General features: G+C 43.1%; 2 protein-coding genes across 2 annotated transcripts in view; one reads left to right on the top strand and one right to left on the bottom strand.

Annotated features, from left to right (window-relative positions):
* The window catches only part of LOC139385632 (zinc finger protein neuro-d4-like), a 75110-nt gene extending 74602 nt beyond the window's left edge, over positions 1–508 (bottom strand). Inside the window, exon 1 of the mRNA XM_071130862.1 lies at positions 396–508. Coding sequence (XP_070986963.1) covers positions 396–508 — 113 coding nt within the window. The remainder of the gene's footprint in view (positions 1–395) is intronic.
* Positions 509–7059: 6551 nt separating this feature from the next.
* On the top strand, positions 7060–18043 carry LOC139385606 (zinc finger FYVE domain-containing protein 1-like). The gene is made up of 11 exons (XM_071130813.1): positions 7060–7285; positions 10130–10634; positions 11029–11249; positions 11473–11579; positions 12261–12369; positions 12624–12721; positions 12965–13082; positions 13446–13616; positions 13918–14107; positions 14845–14943; positions 15208–18043. Exons 1-11 carry the CDS (start codon positions 7166–7168, stop codon positions 15438–15440), a joined length of 1971 nt encoding a protein of 656 aa, XP_070986914.1. The 5' UTR covers positions 7060–7165; the 3' UTR covers positions 15441–18043.
* The last annotated feature ends 2699 nt before the right edge of the window (positions 18044–20742 follow it).

Here is a 20742-nt window from a genome sequence, read left to right on the forward strand (position 1 = left end):
TTGTAAGCGCTACCTGACCAGCCATGCAAGTGGGCTGCGATCTTGTCTATTGACTAGGGACACCGGGTCATAAATTGTACCTCAACATTCCACCATAGCGTCCTCATGTAATTAATTACTGGCTCAGTGAAATTGTTTCTAGGCATGCATAGGCAGCTCTACATTTTGGAACATAACCCGGCTTGCTAAAACATAAAGCTGTTTCATATATACCTTTCCATCGCTATTACACTCCATATAAATATTTGTAGCTTGCTATATAATAGCGATGTAGCCTATAGGCAGGATACTTCTTTCGGAGGCATAAAATTGTCAACGATTACCTAGGCTACATGGACTGACAGCATCCACAAATGTATCCCTAAAAATGTCAAAGATAAAATGTATGCACTTACGATTTCAGGGGGTTCTGTACCACTGTGGCCATTTTGATATAGTATGATAGATACAATGTAACACTGCAGATCCCGGTATTGCACATGTAATATACCAGCAATTTCAATTTCATTCATTCTCTGGGGCTGCGGCTGGAGCTGCCAGCCAATAGGAGCGGGAACGCTCAGTGACAGGTCTGGGGAAATGTAGTTTTTGCACATGTCACTATGTAACATGCTGGGAGTCAATGCACTACAACTACCAGTATGTATCGCGGTCAACTGTATAACGGTCCCGCCTTGGACTTCTATGGGTAAGCCAAACCGTCTACTGTAATGTCAAGGTTGGTGTGCTACTGGACTGTCAGTCTGTAGCTGCCATTCTAATTGATGCATTGTTTCCTTGTCTTGCAGATATAGAAATACATTTTAAGGGCGAGGCTGTATGCGCACCATCTCTCAGAGAGGATGCCACAAGGAGTTCTGTTCAGTTTCAACATAATAATAGCACATTTTTGAAATAATGTTTCAAATATAAGATGCTAAATGGTAGATTTATGTTTCACCAACATCAGAATTGCACCCTGTCTTGGACAGTGCCCAGGTTGGAATGTAAGGTGAATTACATATTACTTTTTTTTTGTCATTTTTATGTCATAAATCAATTGTGCAAGATTCTACTACATAGAGTTTACTGTTCGTGCTGGACTCATTTCCAACATTAACATCAGTGATAACCTTCACACCCCAAATGTTCCAAGAATTTGAATCCAATATCATTTTGAGATCTACTTTTGGACAGCTTTCGAATACACTAAAGGGTATTTTACTTAATCCTGTTAGACTGAATTTAGCAAGAGAGAGAAAGGGGCGAGGGTGTTCTGGAAGAGGGATAACTAAGATGTGTTGATAGGCCAATTGATAATGATATAATCTATTCTAGGTGAGCCGATGCTGAAGAGGTTTAATAATTGATCGTTTTGGGAGACAGTGGAGTAGGGAAGATAATTGATTATTTTAGGAGTTGCCTCATCTGTTGAACCAAGACAGTGGGCACAGCAGTGATGGAATTTCTCTCCATTTCAGTTTAGCAGCAGTGGTGCCACTGAAGCCACTCTGTGATGTGATATTTATACAGTTGAAGTCAGAAGTTTACATACACTTAGGTTGGAGTCATTAAAACTTGTTTTTCAACAACGCCACAAATTTCTTGTTAACAAACTATAGTTTTGGCAAGTCGGTTAGGACATCCACTTTGTGCATGACACAAGTGATTTAACCAACAATTGTTTACAAACAGATTATTTCACTTATAATTCACTGTATCACAATTCCAGTGGGTCAGAAGTTTACATACACTAAGTTGACTGCCTTTAAACAGCTTGGAAAATTCCAGAAAATTATGCCATGGATTTAGAAGCTCCTGGTAGGCTAATTGACATAGTTTGAGTCAATTGGAGGTGTACCTGTGGATGCATTTCAAGGCCAACCTTCAAACTCAGTGCCTCTTTGCATGACATCATGGGAAAATCAAAAGAAATCAGCCAAGACCTCCACAAGTCTGGTTCATCCTTGGGAGCAATTTCCAAACGCCTGAAGGTACCACATTTATCTGTACAAACAATAGTGTGCACGTATAAACACCATGGGACCATGTAGCCGCTCAGGAAGGAGACGCGTTCTGTCTCCTAGAGATGAACGTACTTTGGTGTGAAAAGTGCCAATCAAATCACAAAGGACCTTGTGAAGATGCTGGAGGAAACAGGTACAAAAGTATCTATATCCACAGTAAAATGAGTCCTATATCGACATCCTCTGAAAGGCTGCTCAGCAAGGAAGAAGCCACTGCTCCAAAAACAGCCGTTAAAAAAGCCAGACTACAGTTTGCAACTGCACATGGGGACAAAGATCGTACTTTTTGGAGAAATATCCTCTGGTCTGATGAAAGAAAAATAGAACCGTTTGGCCATAACGACCATCGTTATGTTTGGAGGAAAAAGGGGGATGTTTGCAAGCCAAAGAACACCATCCCAACAGTGAAGCACGGGTGTGGCAGCATCATGCTGTGGGGGTGCTTTGCTGCAGGATGGACTGGTGCACTTCACAAAATAGATGGCTTCATGAGGTAGGAAAATTATGTGGATATATTGAAGCAACATCTCATGACATCAGTCAGGAAGTTAAAGCTTGGTCGCAAATGGGTCTTCCAAATGGATAATGACCCCAAGCATACTTCCAAAGTTGTGGCAAAATGGCTTAAGGACAACAAAGTCAAGGTATTGGAGTGGCCATCACAAAGCCCTGACTTCAATCCTATAGAAAATTTGTGGGCAGAACTGAAAAAGTGTGTGCGAGCAAGAAGGCCTACAAACCTGACTCAGTTACACCAGCTCTGTCTGGAGGAATGGGTCATAATTCACCCAACATATTGTGGGAAGCTTGTGGAAGGCTACCTGAAACGTTTGACCCAAGTTAAACAATTTAAAGGCAATGCTACCAAATACTAATTGAGTGTATGTAAATTTCTGACCCACTGGGAATGTGAATGAAAGAAATAAAAGCTGTAATAAATCATTCTCTATTATTCTGACATTTCACATTCTTAAAACAAAGTGGTGATCCTAACTGACATAAGACAGGGAATTTTTACTAGAATTAAATGTCAGGAATTGTGAAAAACTGAGTTTAAATGTACTTGGCTAAGGTGTATGTAAACTTCCGACTTCAACTGTACATCTCTGTTAACAAATATTTAATGAACATTAGCAAGTTCAGTCTATGGAAGGACTATTCCAATAAATATACCCAGGCACAAAACGTTCTGAATTTACTGTGGAGTGCATGTCATACCGAGAAAAAGAGCATTAACTGCACATTCGGTCCAAAATGTGTTACTGACATTTTTGATACATTCAATACATGCTTTATCATGTGGAAAAATATCTTGCCTCCATTGTGTTGTGTTATGGAGAAAATGGGAGGTCATTTTTACAGTAACTGCAATTTTTTTTACAGTGAAACCAAGAACAAAGGCAGTAACTGCAATCACTAACGTCAGTCACTGCTTTTTACCTTGGTGAAACCAAGCTTTGGGCTACAGTGTCTACGGTTTACCTTGGTGAAACCAAGCTTTGGGCTACAGTGTCTACGGTTTACCTTGGTGAAACCAAGCTTTGGGCTACAGTGTCTACGGTTTACCTTGGTTTTATTGCTTGCTCTTTGCTGATACAAGTATCAAACTACACTACATGACCAAAAATATGTGGACACCTGCTCGTCGAACATCTCATTCTAAAATCATGGGCATTAATATGGAGTTGGTCCCCCCTTCGCTGCTTTAACAGCCTCCACTCTTCTGGGAAGGTTTTCCACTAGATGTTGCGACATTGCTGCAGGGACTTACTTCCATTCAGGCACAATATCGTTATTGAGGTCAGGCACTGATGTTGGGCGATTAGGCCTGGCTTTCAGTCAGAGTTCCAATTCATCCCAAAGGTGTTCGATGGGGTTGATGTCACGATTCTGTGCAGGCCAGTCAAGTTCCTCCACACTGATTTAGACAAACCATTTCTGTATGGAACTCACTTTGTGCACAGGGGCATTGGAATGCTGAAACATGAAAGGGCCTTCCCCAAACTGTTACCACAAGTTGGAAGCGCAGAATCGTCTAGAATGTTATTGTATGCTGTAGCATTAAGATTTCGCTTCACTGGAACTAAGGGGCCTAGCCAGAACCATGAAAGACCATTATTCCTCTTCCACCAAACTTTACAGTTGGTACTATGCATTCGGGCAGGTAGCGTTCTCCTGGCATCTGCTTAACTCAGATTCGTTCATCGGACTGCCAGAGGGTGAAGTGTGATTCATCACTCCATAGAACATGTTCACTGCTCCAGTGTCCAATGGCGGTGAGCTTTACACCACTCCAACCGTCACTTGGCTTTGCGCATGTTGATGTTTGGCTTGTGTGCGGCCATGGAAACCCATTTGTTGAAGCTCCCAACAAACAGTTATTGTGCTGATGTTGCTTCCAGAGGCAGTTTGGAACTCGGCAGTGAGTGTTGCAACTGAAGACAGGCAATTTGTACGGGCTTCAGCATTCGGCGATCAAGTTCTTTTAGCTTGTGTGGACTACCACTTCGCAGACCCGTTGTTGCTCCTAAACGTTTCCACTTCACAATAACAGCACTTACAGTTGCCCGGGGTCAGCTCTAGCAGGTCAGAAATTTGACGGACTGACTTGTTGGAAAGGTGGCATCCTATGACAGGGCCATGTTGAAAGTCACTGTGCTCTTCAGTAAGGCCATTCTACTGCCAATGTTTGTCTATGGAGATTGCATGGCGGCGTGCTCAACTTGTGTTAAACTTAACTTCTGAACACCTCCAAATCAAAGGTCATGTGGTTTGGTAAGAAGAATGCCCCTCTCCTACCTCTGAGGGTTTAGAGCTTGAGGTCGTCACCTCATACAAGTACTTGGGAGTATGGCTAGACGGTACACTGTCCTTCTCTCAGCACATATCAAAACTGCAGGCTAAAGTTTAAATCTAGAATTGGTTTCCTCTATCGTAATCACTCCTCTTTCACCCAAGCTGCCAAAATAACCATGATTCAGATGACCATCCTACCCATGCTAGATTACGGAGACATAATTTATAGATTGTCAGGTAACGGTGCTCTCGAGCGGCTAGATGTTCTTTATCATTCGGCCATCAGATTTTCCACCAATGCTCCTAATAGGACACATCACTGCACTCTATACTTTTCTGTAAACTGGGCATCTCTGTATACCCGTCGCAAGACCCACTGGATGCTTATTTATAAAACCCTCTTAGGCCTCACTCCCCCCTATCTGCGATATCTACTGTAGCCCTCATCCTCCACATACAACACCAGTTCTGCCAGTCACATTCTGTTAAAGGTCCCCAAAGCACACACATCCCTGGGTCGATCGCCTTTTCAGTTTGCTGCAGCTAGCGACTGGAACAAGCTGCAACAAACACTCACACTGGGCAGTTTTATCTCAATCTCTTCATTCAAAGACTCAATCATGGACACTTTTACTGACAGTTGTGGCTGCTTTGCGCGATGTATTGTTGTCTCTACCTTCTTATCCTTTGTGCTGTTGTCTCTGCCCAATAATGTTTCTACCATGTTTTGTGCTGCTACCATGTTCTGCTGCTGCCATGTTGTGTTGCTACCATGTTGTTGTCATGTTGTGTTGCTGCCACTCTGTTGTCGTCTTGGGCCTCTCTTTATGTAGTGTTGTGTTGTCTCTCTTGTCGTAATATGTGTTTTGTTCTATAATTGTATTTAATTTATTTGTATTTTTAATCCCAGCCCCTGTCCCCGTAGGAGGCCTTTTGCATTTTGGTAGGCCATCATTGTAAATAAGAATTTGTTCTTAACTGACTTGCCTAGTTAAATAAAGATGAAATAAAACAAGTATATATATGAAAAAATGTATACATCTGTCAGCAACGGGTCTGGCTGAAATAGCCAGGGGGGTGTCCACAAACTTTTGTATGGAAATATATCCCAGTGGGTGTACCAAGCAACAAGGCAGCAACTGCCTATAATAAAAAATTCCCTGATAGTAAGATAACAGATAAGACATTTCTACTCAACTCATTTGGTTGGACAATTTCAAAAAAGGTATTGCCATTTTTCTCAGTTCCACTCAATTAGCAGTTACTGCTTGTTTGCTTGGTAGGGCATTGCCTGGAAACCCAATGTTGAATTGCCTTGAATTCTATGTCGGGCAGACGTGAGCGTTTGAATCAGGAAAGTTTCCTCTCACGACCTCAACAAGCCAGAATGTTGATTAAAATTATATTTTAACGTACTTTGCCGATTGTCTGTGCGGCTGGTCCTTTTGGCGGTAGGAATGTGAGACAATATTAAATTATTAAATTAAATCTCCTTTTCAAAGCACTGGTAGTTTGTTCAGATTTCCATCACCTGAAGCAGGTAAGCTAACATATGGATTTGTTTTTAAAGATTGTTATAACAAGGAACATTTAGTTATTTGATTTAGAATTTTAGGACCCCTTTAGTTATCAAAAAATATGTACAAAAAATATTCAAGGAAACAAATGTTTGTTTTGAAGTGTCTTTCCTATATCTCAGAGATATAAGATCAATAAAATATGTGTAATTATATATATATTGACATATACAATACTAATATTCATTTTTTAAAACTGGTACCGGGCTACCTTCAGATGAGTCTTTTGAGCGTCCTAGAGCAAACCCGACATGTAGACTACTCTACTTTCCACAAAGGGGTCATAATAGTTATGGGTTATAACCGTTTGAACGCTCCAGATGTTTTCGTGAGAAGACCGATTTTCGGGAAGTCTCATGGTCTGACAAACACTGCTGTAGCTCTGCCACCTTTCACCGCAGATAAGGAAGGCTGACATCAGCGGACGCAGTATATTGAGACGCAGCCCATGCAAAAAAACAACAACAGATATCTCTAGATTAAACCGACGGATTCGTATGGGGATTTTGTATTATTCTATTTCGACTCTAAACGGTCCAGCATTTAATTGTGTGTGCTCTCTTCCCTCGCGTTCAGTGGTTTTCACTAATCGTGTCAACTTGCATATATATACCACAAGATGGTGCTGCTGCTCAGCATACGACAGAACGCTCCTCACGTAACTACGTAGTCTTTTCCGTGCTCTGTTGCTGATGGCTCCTCCCTCGCCAATCCACGCGTTGTATTGTTGTTGTCCGGAGTGGGGGAAGTTTCTGCTACGGTCAGGCCAGGGATGGTTTAATAACAATGTCCGAAGTACTAATGAAAGAAATGGAGGAGGTATCGCTTTGTCACATGAAAACAACAGAAGAACACTCGGAAAATGGTCGGAGTTTTCTTTTGGTTGACGAACAAGAAAACCTACAGGTAACGACGTCGATTTGCTAGCACGCAACAAACGTTCACTGGCTAGGCAGAATGAAAACAAAGCCCATCTGGTTGACCAAAGGGTAACATTAGCCAGTTGTAATGTTTGTGTTAATAAAGTTAAATATGTCACGTTGCCATCCCGTCTTGCACAACTAACAGCCAACTACGGTGTTAGTTAGCTATCGTTACTCATTATTTTGACATGGGCCTCGTCTAACCTAAGCTAACATTACGACGGGTAATGTTAGCCATTGAACAGTACTGGTAGGCTATTCTTGTTTTGTAGCAAATTCATCGAAATGGTCGACGCGCAGTTAACTTGAAAGGAACTTTAACCATGTAAGTATGACTAGCTAGTCAATGTTAACGTTAAAGATGGTTCGTTTTCAAAAGGGCAGGAGTATTATACCTTGATGTCTGTTACATAGATAATTATAGAGGCCTCTAGTGGCCAAAGGGCCGTTTTAACATGGGCAGCGCCATTGTGGGATTCCGCCATTTTAAAGTAGTCAACTGGGTGGGGATTCCTATGGGTTGTAGCCTCAATGGCGCTTCCCATACTATCACAGACACTATAATGGCACATATATAAATATTAGTCCTCTATCTAAGTCTATGATATGTCAGTATGCCTGGTATTGTTTGTTTCCTTTCAGGAAAGTCCCTAATGAATCAGGCTGTGCAAACGCTTTTAGCAATGATTGTGTATTTACATACATGTTGATCCCAGTTATATTGGGTTGCACAAAAACAGCCCGCAGGAATTCCGGAAATTAAATACAATTCCATTTTGATTTACTGCACCGGTGGTTAGGATGGTTGGTCACTACGACTGGGGGGGATTTGAGACAAAATATCGAAATGATCGTTTTGACTAGAGGTATGCAGAGAGGAAGTGGGTCATCAACAGACCCACATTTGTAAAGCCTGTTTAATAATGTGATCCTTTAGATATTCTGTATCTCATTCCCACCACCATAATCACAAACCATCCTGCCCACCAGCACCATTGAAATGGAATTATATATAACTTGTGTACTGTTTTTGTGCAACCCAATACAATTGGGAGCAACACTAGTGTTTTGCTAAAAGCAGCAAGCCACATGCAAGTCTAGGCTAAAGCTAATTAACTGTCTTGTAGAATTGAGCCTAGCTCTCTGGAGCCCAAGAGGCTGTGGCTAGCTACCTAGTCCTTGAGTTCACAATTGAACATCAGGACCACACCTACAATGAACTACAATTCCGACACTCTTGTTTAATAACATTTAGAAACATGAATAATCATTGCTTGCAATATAGTTTTGGAAACCGTTGGAACGTTCACATCAAGGTCTTTCAAATACAAAATATACACATATTGTATGCAGTTTATCGATGTTGTATCCTGTTTGCACCCGACATAATTATCAAAAGCACAGACATAATTATCAAAAGCACAGACATAATTATCAAAAGCACAGCCGTCAGCCACCAGTCGAGGTACTAAACTTCCGTCCCAGTTCTGCTCCATTGGGGTCGTTGGAAGCTGAATATGGAGGGCAGGAAGTGTAGTCTCGGTTGGCAGCAGTGTTCTCACAAATACATCTTCATGCTTTTTTGTACATAGTATAGAGCACATACACTGAGTGTTCAAAATGTTAGGAACACCTGCTCTTTCCATTACAGACTGACCAGGTGAGTCCAGTTGAACGCTATGATCCCTTATTCATGTCACTTATTAAATCCACTGGTTAAAGAAGGATTTTTAAGCCTCGAGACAATTGAGACATGGGTTGCGTATGTGTGCAATTCAGTGTGAATCAAATCACATTTTATTTGTATTAAATATTTAAAAAGAAAATGACCTTTTTATTAATGTGTACATTTCAAATTCATATGATCCTACATTTTTTGATTCTCTGAACAGCATATTGTTCGAGTTAACTGAATTCCATCTGGTTAATGGGACAGACATGAATGGTATTTTGGACACGTGGGAAATATCTAATAAGAACAACTACAATCCACACTCTCCAGCATATACTCTCTGATTACAACCCCATTGATGCCTGGCGAGCACATAATCCTTAAGCGAAAGAGTACACTTTCTACTCAAACAGGCATAAATAATTTTCGCTGGGTTGGGGTTATCTTTGTATGCATTTCTTTGATAGTTTTTTGCAACTTTCCTAAAACGTCATACAGTTAGTATCTTGTGTATTAGAATTGTAAAAACTCTCGCTTATATGAATGTTAAGTTCTAATTTCAAATGTTTCAAAAACTGGAACGCATGCGAGGCGTATTTGCATTTAAACAGATGATTTGGGTATCGTCGGGACATTTTCTCCGCAAGACTAAAGGGGACATGCAATGGCTCAATGTAATGAAATGCAATTTGAGTCACGAATAAGGGTAAGGTTGAGCCTTGTGGCTACTAATCACTATAGTCAGTGTAATGTCGCCTTCTTTCATAACATAATTGTTAGGCCAAATGGTAATGTAGGAGCCATTTTGTCCTATTTATGTGGGTTTCTTACCCTGCTCACCATTAACACATTCAAACTAAAAATATGCACCTACGGTAATAACATCTGCATGTTTTTTCTCCATACCTCTGTACATCCATACTTCCTGGTCACCTGTGTGCCTATACATTTGACCCATGACCCAAGTTGATATAGTGCCCCCTAGTGTTCACATTAAATTGAATAAATATAGACAAACTATATACACAACACAACAACTACATAAGCCAAAATTGCTCCTACAGGTAAAGTAATTTGGCATGTATCTGCCAACATAACATCTTACAGCTGCCTATAACATAGTTTGATCTCCCATCCTCTCCAACATTAACCCAGGTCCATGATGAGGCTCAGTTCCTGGAGAGGCTGGGCTGCGGGGACATGCTGGGCGTCAAGGTCCTCTCCATCTTCGGCAACACGGGCGACGGAAAGTCCCACACCCTCAACCACATCCTGTTTGGCGGGGATACTGTGTTCTACACCTCCAAGTCCCCCAGCTCCTGCACGGTGGGTGTGTGGGCCGCCTTTGACCCCGGGCTGGGCCTTGTGGCTTTGGACACAGAGGGCCTGCTGGGGGCGGCGGCCAACCAGAACCAGCGCATGCGTCTGCTGCTGAAGGTGCTGGCCGTATCGGACGTGGTGGTGTACCGCACGCGGGCAGAGAGGCTGCACAACGATATGTTCCAGTTCCTAAGCAGCGCCTCAGGGGCCTACCTGAAGCACTTCACCCCCGAGCTGCGCGCCCTCTCCAGCCGCTGTGGCATGGACGTTCCCCTCTCCTCCCTGGGGCCCGCGGTCATTGTGTTCCAGGAGACCACCCACACCCAGCTACTGGGCCATGGTATGTACAGGAGAGGCCCGGTCACTAACATGCACCACATGCAATCATCTGTTTCTGTGCATGCATTACACAACATTTTGCTCCTGAGTTGTTAGGCAACACATTGTGGTATGGTTGGGGTATGCTGTCATGTTGTTGCAGACTCATCTGCCCAAAGTAATAGCCCCTTAGGGATAAATAACATCCATTTTTATTATTGAAATTAACAACAACACACCAACATTTTCTTATGTACGGTCAGAATCATACTTAACCGTCACACTGTTTGAGACACATCCACAGATACAGATTCCCCAGCTACTTCAGTCACACCCACACATACTACACCATTTACACAGCAGTCAGGTGGGTGGGTGAACTCAACCCATGACGATGTCCTACTTTGTCCCCACAGAGCGAACAGATGTCCCTGGCTATGCAGACACTCAGCTCCAGAGGCGCTTCCATGACCTGGGCCTGGGTACAGAGGCCTTCAGCTCAGTGCAGTACGTGGGCACACAGACCATCACTCCACCGACCAACTACTCTCTGCTCCTGGAGGCTGTACGCCAGCAAGTCAGGAACACTGCCACCCGATCGCCCCGCCAACCGGCCATCGTCTTCAGTGCCTTGCAGGTCTGTGTGTGTTGATATCTCTTTGCATTGTTGCATAATTCATTTGTTTGATAGACAGGTAATGCCAGTACTAGTGAATTTTTATGGGAATTGGGTGCTTGTCTGGGTAAATAGGCCTTTCCAAAACCCACTGATTGTTTGTTTTTGACCTCATGACTCTGCTTGGCTCCTCCCTTTCCACCCCTTGGTTTCCTCATCTCTCTCCTTCTCCCCTCCTCTCCAGGCCCTGAGTGACAGGTTCTGTGGGGAGATCTTTGACGACAAGATACCCCTCTACTCCTTCTTCCCTGACGAATACTTCACCTGCTCTTCAGTCTGCCTCAGCTGCAAGTAAGTGACTTACCTGCATCTGCTGCATGTATCTGCCCAGAGTAACTCTATCACATGAATCAAAAGTAAATGGAGAGGGACTAACCTGAAATTGTCCAATAGAAGCTCTCGTTTTCGTTGCAAACCATTTTCCACTGCAGAACGTTTTGATACAGTGTGCACTAATGAATGGTGTATTCACATGCTGCACGCGAGCAAATAGTGCTAGGATATGTGTCCCTCCCAGATGGGTTGCCACAAAGGAAGCATAAAAGTCGGTTTGTCATATGGATATCATACCCCTCTATGGGTATTCATTCTGTACAGTAGAGTGTCTTCTTTCACTTGGGAAATTTGAGCTAGATTAGAAACCAAATATTTTCCCTAAACACACGGATTGGTGTTCATATCCAGAAATAGGTATTGGTTTAACAGGCTCTCGCTGCTTGAGTATAAAGCCTTGTTTGTCCCTGTTATAAATGTGTTATGATGCACGTCTAACGTGTTAAGCCGCTAGGAGAGAAGAAGAAGTGCCTTTTGGCCATCCACCAACATGGGAGCGTTAGTCACAGATGTTCAGCCAAATATTTTCTGTACACCTTCACGTTTTACACAAGTAACTTGGGTGTTAGGTTTGTGATGGATGGATTCAACCGTCCTTCTGATTTGTATAGGGGTTTTCCCTGTTCTCTTTCCCCTCAGTATCCGCTGTAAGAACGGGATGAACCATCTCAGAGACAGGGTCCCTCACCTGGCAGACGGACTGTGTCAGTACGCTCACCAGTACAACAACAAGGTCCTCATCTGCAAGGTCCTCATCTCCATTTCACATATGGTCTATGTCTGTGATGGGACACGAGAGAGAAATTACGTTCAGTTGAAAGCAATAAAGACTTATTAATGTGATCTGAAAAGAAAGTTGACAGTAGTGTTCTTCTATATACGATATAGGCTTGAATCCTGTGGAGATGGTGTTGAACAGTTTTGTAGTACAAGCGAAATGCATGAACCTAGCCGTAATCATATGTTGTGTGCTCTCTCCCTGATCTGGTCCTACCCACGCAGAGGTGCTATGAGGGGGGCAGGGAGGTTATTGTCATCCCTAAAACCTCAGCCTCCACAGACAACCCCTGGTTTGGGCTGGCGAAGTACGCCTGGTCTGGGTGAGTTGCCGACGTAATCTGGACTCTTTGCAGACACTGAGACACACACATATTAACTTTTACGATGGCATTAAAGATGTCCCTTTTAACCAGGGCTCTCGAATCCATTCAATGAAGTACCACTCATACACAGATATACACACACGTCCAAACACGGAATCCACTCTGCCATCGAAGCCAATTCACTATATATTTCCTCCCCCTCTCATCCTTTCCCCCACCACGGTGCCCCTGTCCTGCCAGGTATGTCCTGGAGTGTGGCAGCTGTGGCATCATCTACCGCAGCCGGCAGTACTGGTTGGGCAACCAGGACCCAGAGAGCGGCGTGGTGCGGCCCGAGGTCAAACACGTCTGGGACGGGGTGAGCAGAGCTTCCTAGTCCAACACACTCTTCGTTGTACTGATGGGCACAACATGCAAACCGTCACTCAAGCTCAATTGAAGTATCAGTGAGAATATTTAGAGGAATTTGAGACAGCAGGTTGTAATATATGCGCAAAGTCTCTGGAATATATTTAACTTTCAAAGTATGTCACCTGTCAAAGGTTAATAAAGATGATGTTACTTTCACTGGCAACGTCAACTCTGCACACTGTACTTCAATGTGTCACGGTCATCATCGGTTATGAATGGATGAACACGTACTGCCAACATGGATATCAAATGCATTCAAAGATGGCCTCCTTCTGACCTCCCTCTGCTCTGCCTGTCTTTGTGTGTCCAGTCTGAGGCCTTCCTGACAGACCACCAGAATGCGGCCCAGAGGATGCTGGATGGGATGAACTTTGTGATCCAGTCTGTGTCTGAGTACAGCACGGGCCCCACCAAGGCTGTCACGTCCTGGCTCACTGACCAAGTGGCCCCGCACTATTGGAGACCCAACACGGACATCATCGTGAGTCATCACTCTCACAGCATCATCGAACCAGCAACACGGCATCTAGACCAGCAACACACTCACAGGCTTTTTGAACAGATAGCAGAGCCCTAAGAATTGCTGTTTTTATTGAGGCAATAGACCCAGTGCAGCGTTAGTTCTAAACCCAATATATCATTATAGTGAATGAAATCAATACTCGGCTGTAATTCTCAAAGGTGGCACTGAACAGAGTTGTTTGGTATGGTTGTGAGTGTATAGTTCTGACTACTGGCTCTTGACATTCTAATCATTATTGTGCTTTGTGCCTGTCCCCCAGATGTGTCACTGCTGTAAGAAGCCCTTTGAGGAGGCAGAGAGAAAGCATCACTGTCGTTCGTGTGGCGAGGGCTTCTGCCAGGCCTGCTCCACCCGCAGGATGCCCGTACCCGAGAGGGGCTGGGGAAGCACCCCCGTCCGGGTCTGTGACGCCTGCCACCGCCAGGGAGGGACCGACACCACCAACCAGGGTCAGGATGCCAGCTAATGTTACCTCCCCCAAAGTCTGATTTAGTATCAGTGTTTGGTCATGGATGTTAATGTACAAGCTGATGTTGCCTTCTTAGTCTGATTCAGGATCAGTGTTTGGTCATGGATGTTAATGTACAAGCTGATGTTACCTTCTTAGTCTGATTCAGGATCAGTGTTTGGTCATGGATGTTAATGGACAAGCTGATGTTACCTTCTTAGTCTGATTCAGGATCAGTGTTTGGTCATGGATGTTAATGGACAAGCTGATGTTACCTTCTTAGTCTGATTCAGGATCAGTGTTTGGTCATGGATGTTAATGGACAAGCTGATGTTACCTCCTCCTTAGTCTGATTCAGGATCAGTTTTTAGTCAAATGTATTATTATTTTTTTGTAATGAATGAATGAGGGTTGCATCCCAAATGGCACCCAGTTCCTTTCATACTGCACTACGTTTGACCAGGGTGGGCCGTTCTGGGTCGGACTACGCTTACTTGCCAAAGACTTACCTATTTACTTGACTTACTTAGACTCTGGACAAAAGTAGTACTAACAAAGGGAATAGGGTTCTGTTTGGGAGACAACCGAGGTGTTGGATGTGAATAGTAAGTGTTCATTCATGTCTCCCTCGAGAAAGAGACGACTCATCTCAAGGGACTTCCTGGTTGAATAGAGGTTAAAAGAAAATGTATTCCAGTGGTCCTGATGGCTCTGTTGGTCCCTCTCTGTGTCCTGTAGTGGCTGTGGTGGAGCCGCGGGGGCTGATGGCCCGCAGGGTGACAGAGGTGGCCCAGTCTACTCTAGACATGGTCACCACTGCAGTGGACTACCCTCTGTGTGAGTACGGCTAGCGTCATGTTGGGGCCAGCGTCGTGTTTAAGAAATGCATCACAAATAAAGCTAGCTAGTACACATGTCTCTGTGTATTCACAAAAACACTTGGAAACCATAGACATTTTACAGCATATGCAGATAGTAATCTACAAGATACAGCATTTTAATATTATATTCACAAAGATTAGTCTTTATCCTCTGCTCTGACTCAACGGCAACTACTTTATAAAGAGAGCTATTTATTTCTCTCTGTCCTCCATGTTCCAGGCTTTGTGAAAGGAGTGGCCCGGCCTGACTACTGGGTCCCCGACCCCCAGATCGTGCAGTGCCACAGGTGCAGCAAAGCCTTCACCCCCAGTATGTCCAAGCACCACTGCCGGGCGTGTGGCCAGGGTGTCTGCAGCGGTTGCTCCTCCAAGAGCCGCCCCGTGCCCTCCCGTGGCTGGGACCACCCTGTCCGCGTCTGTGACGTCTGCGCCATTCGCAAGGGCAGCCTGTGAGGTCAGGGCAGAGACCTGGGACACCATTCTGCCGGGCATCTGAAATCTAGTCGGATGCCACGGCACACTACATGTTGCTTATCTTTGTTTCCCTGTGCACTGTGAGCCACTGACCTTTTAAGAGAGAAATCCAGATGAGCCCTGTCCTATGGGGAAGGCACTCGACTGATGTCCTAGAGTGGCACTCGACTGATGTCCTGGAGTAGCACTCTAAACATGGGACTGCCTCATCTGATATCGACGGCCTAAAACCAGGAACAAGAACTGGACTAGCGGGACAAGAACTGGACTTCTGAAAACTGGAATGCCAAGACAGTTGTAATTGACTGAGTGTAGAAGACTGAGAGAACCCCAATCCCCTCTAACCCAAACTACCCACTGCCGGCACTGAAAGACATTAGCGCAACAACTTTTCTGTTAGTGATAAGGCACAAGAGGCAGTCTTAAGTATGTTAATTTAGGCTCTGCTTATCTTAAAAGGGGGGCACCTTAGGGATCCATTGATGTTTGAAACAAGCACATCATTTTGAATGAATACTGAGGGTTTGGTTGGTGATAAGGCACCAGAGGCAGTCTTAATATCATTCTTATCTGTTGGGAATGGCTGAACATTCATGAGTTAGGTTAGATTTTAATTCAGGTGTGGGTTGTAGTGGCCAGCCAAGCCTTTGCCTCAGACAACGCCAAGGAGTAACAGCGTGTAACCACGGTAACCCGACAAAGAGGAGACACAGGAAATGACATCGCAACATAATCTTCCTCCCTGATGCGATCTCAGGCAGTGCGTGCCATGGTTTGAGTCAGGAAAATTAATAAAGATGTCCCATACAGACATTCCAGTTTACATTAGTACCCTCTTTCACACTGTCGTGCTGATCCCATCTGTCTCCTGGCTCGTATTTTCCTTTGACATTGTCCTTTCCAGCATGGTTCCAGCAACTCGGGTGGGCTTACTAGTGTGAAAGCGGTATAGTATGTTAATATAGGCTCTGCTTATCTTAAAAGGGGGGCACCCTAGGGATCCATTGATGTTTGAAACAAGCACATCATTTGAATGAATACTGAGGGTTTAGTTAGTGATAAGGCACAAGAGGCAGTGGTGTATCATGAATACAGTCACAGGTAAATGGCGTTGTTCGGCCCAACGGAGTCAACCCATTTGCCTGTGACTATTCATAATGCAGCACTGCCTTGCATGCCTTATTGCTTTTAGAAATGTGTTACCAACATATTAAAATAACAATGACTCACATATTTACATTAACTTTATTTTGATAAGTGAATATATAAAATGTCTTTCTTCCACCAGTAGATATAGTGCGGACAGAAATCTGCTTGGTTCTTTCGGTCATGTTGCTACAGATGCGAACCAGTCGTTCATTTTTTTTTTTTTTTTTGCGTAGTTGCTATGCAAAAGGACGGTCGTCTGTTCTGCTAAACAAAATGGTTGCTATGCAGGCTGGATAACGTTCGTGTCCATAGCTAGCCAACTTCAGTTCGGTCACGTCAAACATTGAACCTGGAATGACAGTACACTAGCTGCATTTTCGTTTGTTTGAGCTGTTTTCTATTGGCATTTACTTGGATTTGTCCATGATGATGACGTTGATGTGTGATTTTTGCATTGGTCTGAAAAAGTGATCTCGTCTAGGCACCTTTCACTCTATGTATGGGTACTACAGAGATGGAAATTTAAGAGTTAAACATTGTTTCCAAGGTCTGTCAGGCAAGGTTAATATTAACCCATGCTATATCTAAATAAATTCTAGTCTGGAAGCAAGTTGAGATAAAGACGAGATGATTCTGACAGCAACATGAACATGTCATGATGGACTGTTAGCGGGGATCCTGGAGCCAAACGACCAGTTTTATGATAGTGTTATTTTTTTGGAAGAAATCTAATTGATTCGCTTGCTGATGAAAAGCACAGATTATTTGTAATCTCATCTATCCAGTGTCCATTGATGTGGGATTTTCTTTTCTCCATCAGACATTATCTTTACAAAGTACTGGATCCTATAATACTGGCCTTCTATATAGTTATAACCAATTGTTGTTTTATTCCATGTGTGTATACTATCAGATTCTGTGTATATGACAATCTTGATTTAAAAAAAAAAAAAAATGTAATCAGACTTGTCTGAATTTTTAATAACTTAAGCTATCCCCATGGGCACACACTGGTTGAATCAACGTTATTTGTCAACCTATTTTGGCGTGGATAACACATTTGGATTTGCAAAAAGTCAACCAGTACTGTTTTCATCTAATTTTAACCAGCGTTGTAAACATTGAAATTTGGGTAAAACTTCAACTTGTACAATGACTTAACCTGACTAACAGGATGTTACATCAATCTAATTTCAACCTAATCATCAGAACTATGTATATGTTGAAATTGCATTTTAAATTCCACATCCTGTATTCAATATACAGTATATTGGGGTGGTTGAAATTGTTGAATTTCACATGATTCATATGACATTTTATTTGACCTTGTTTCAATGTTGATACTAAAATGGTATGTTTGAATCAATGTCATTGTGTCAACGTCATGCCAACAACGTAAATAAAGAGGTAAATTAAAATACAATTTAAACAGTGTGTGACCAGTGGGATGTATTTTGTTCTCTCCCAATTAGGTAAATGTAATCTCATACTGCATATAGAATATGTGAATAATACATATAGCTACATCATTTGTTTTTCCTACACCTTTCTCGAAGGTCACTGCTAATGTACATTCAGACGACACCACAAGTAGCAGAGCCAGTAAGTAGGAGGATAGGCAGGCAGACACCAACAGTACTGGCTCTAGAAAGCAGCCTGGCAGAGAGGTTGTCTCCATTGGGTACATATAGGCCATTAGCCCTGCCATTTCTCGAACCTCCATCTGGTTTTATCCAACCTCAACCTTCTTCAGAAACGTCAGGTCAAGCTAGAAAGAATTGAGTTGCATAAGAACTGATGTGACGTATAAAAACTCAGCCACAGTGGAGCGAAGGTATAAGTACTGACCTGGGAACATAGGTGGAGGTTCTGTTGACGGAGTGCCCTGGACCATCACTCTATTTTATTCCACAGATTGGCTAGTTCCTGAAAGACCCAAGGTCATGTGAAGGTGATTGGTCTGTTTTTCTGTGTAGGTTTCTCAGAGAAAACAGGGTGGTAAAATCAGACTAAGAGCCATGAAATGACAACCATTTCCTTGAATCATACCAATTACAGTATATAAATGGATTTGGCCCAATTCCATGAGGAGTTTCATGCCCCTCGTGGAAAACATGCCTCCTTCACAGAAGGAACACATTATTACCCACAATTCCCATGTAATGCTGAGACATCAACAGGAAATGAGCTATAGATTGATTTTGAATAGTGCCTTCAGAACTTTTTTTTCCAAATGTTGTTACATTACAGCCTTATTCTAAAATGGATTAAATAATGGTTGCCCGTCATCAATCTACACATAATACCCTATAATGACAAAGCGAAAACAGGTTTTTACATTTTTTTAGCACATTTATAAAAAATATACAACAGAAATACCTTATTTACATAAGTATTCAGCCCCTTTGCTATGCGACTCGAAATTGAGCTTAGGTGCATCCTGTTTCCATTGATCATCCTTGAGACGTTTTTACAACTTGATTGGAGTCCACCTGTGGTAAATTCAATTGATTGACATGATTTTGGAAGGCACACACCTGTCTCTATTAAGGTCCCACAGTTGACAGTGCATGTCAGAGCAAAAACAAAGCCATGAAGTCGAAGAAATTGTCTGTAGAGTGCCGAGAAAGGATTGTGTCGAGGCACAGATCTGGAGAACGGTACCAAAAAATTTCTGCAGCATTGAAGGTCCTCAAGAACAGAGTGGCCTCCATCATTCTTAAATGGAAGAAATTTGGAACCACCAAGACTCTTCTTAGAGCTGGCCGCCCGGCCAAACTGAGCAATCGGGGGAGAAGAGCCTTGGTCAGGGAGGTGACAAGAACCCGATGGTCACTCTGACAGAGCTCCAGAGTTCCTCTGTGGAGATGGGAGAACCTTCCAGAAGGACAACCATCTCTGCTGCACTCCACCAATCAGGCCTTTTTGGTAGAGTGGCCAGACGGGAGTCACTCCTCAGTAAAATAAAGATAACAGGCCACTTTGAGTTTGCCAAAAGGCACGTAAAGACCCTCAGACCATGAGAAACGATTATCTGGTCTGATGAAACCAAGATTGAACTCTTTGGCCTGAATGGCAAGTGTCACGTCTGGGGGAAACCTGGCACCATTCCTATGGTGAAGCATGGTGGTAGCAGCATCATGCCGGGGGGATGTTTTTCAGCGGCAGGGACTGGGAGACTAGTCGGGATCAAGGCAAAGATGAACGGCGCAAAGTACAGAGAGATCCTTGATGAAAACCTTCTCCAGAGCACTCAGGACGTAAGACTGGGGCGAGGGTTCACTTTCCAACAGGAGAATGACCCTAAGCACACAGCCAAGACAACGCAGGAGTGGATTCGGGATAAGTCTCTGCATGTCCTTGAGTGTCCCAGCCAGAGCCCGGACTTGAACCCGATCAAACATCTCTGGAGAGACCTGAATAGCTGTGCAGCAACACTCCCCATCCAACCTGACAGAGCTTGAGAGGATCTGCAGAGAAGAATGGGAGAAACTCCCCAAATACAGGTTTGCCAAGCTTGTAGCTTCATACCCAAGAAGACTCGATGCAGTAATCTCTGCCAAAGGTGCTTCAACAAAGTACTGAGTCGAAGGTTTGAATACTTACGCAAATGTGATATTTCTAAAAACCTGTTTTTGCTTTGTCATTATGGGGTATTTTGTGGAGATTGATGAGGGGGAATAAAAAATGCAATACATTTTAGAGTAAGGTTGTAGCGTAACAAAATGTGGAAAAACTGTCTCATAGGTTTAGCATTTTAGCAGGGTTGGGGTCAATTGGAATTGAAGTCAGTCAATTCAGAAAGAAAACTGAAATTCCAATTCAATAATTGAAAAATAGTCTAATATTTCCAATGACTTCTCGATAAACTAAAATGGAGAACCTACTGTATAAAAAGTTTTTTTACATGAATTAAAATCACTTCCTGAATTCACTGACCCCTGAATTGTAGCGCACTGTAAACAGAGGAAAGTCAAAAGTACAGCACCTGATCACCTACTGTATATCCATTATGGTCTGGATTAAGATAAAATACTGGATTAAATGAACCTGAACCAGCATAAAGGTTGAACTTTATCTTGATGTATGGTTCTGTTCTAATAATCCATTTGTGGCATTGTGATTAGTAGGA

The sequence above is a fragment of the Oncorhynchus clarkii genome, chromosome 27 (assembly GCF_045791955.1).
Source record: "Oncorhynchus clarkii lewisi isolate Uvic-CL-2024 chromosome 27, UVic_Ocla_1.0, whole genome shotgun sequence".
In the NCBI taxonomy this organism is placed as follows: Eukaryota; Metazoa; Chordata; class Actinopteri; order Salmoniformes; family Salmonidae; genus Oncorhynchus; species Oncorhynchus clarkii.

Coding starts and splice junctions, on each gene's coding strand:
- LOC139385606 (XM_071130813.1), top strand. CDS start 7,166: ATGTCCGAAGTACTAATGAAAGAAATGGAGGAGGTATCGCTTTGTCAC. Junction 10,635..11,028: donor CACCCAGCTACTGGGCCATG/GTATGTACAGGA, acceptor TTGTCCCCACAG/AGCGAACAGATGTCCCTGGC. Junction 11,580..12,260: donor TCAGTCTGCCTCAGCTGCAA/GTAAGTGACTTA, acceptor CTTTCCCCTCAG/TATCCGCTGTAAGAACGGGA.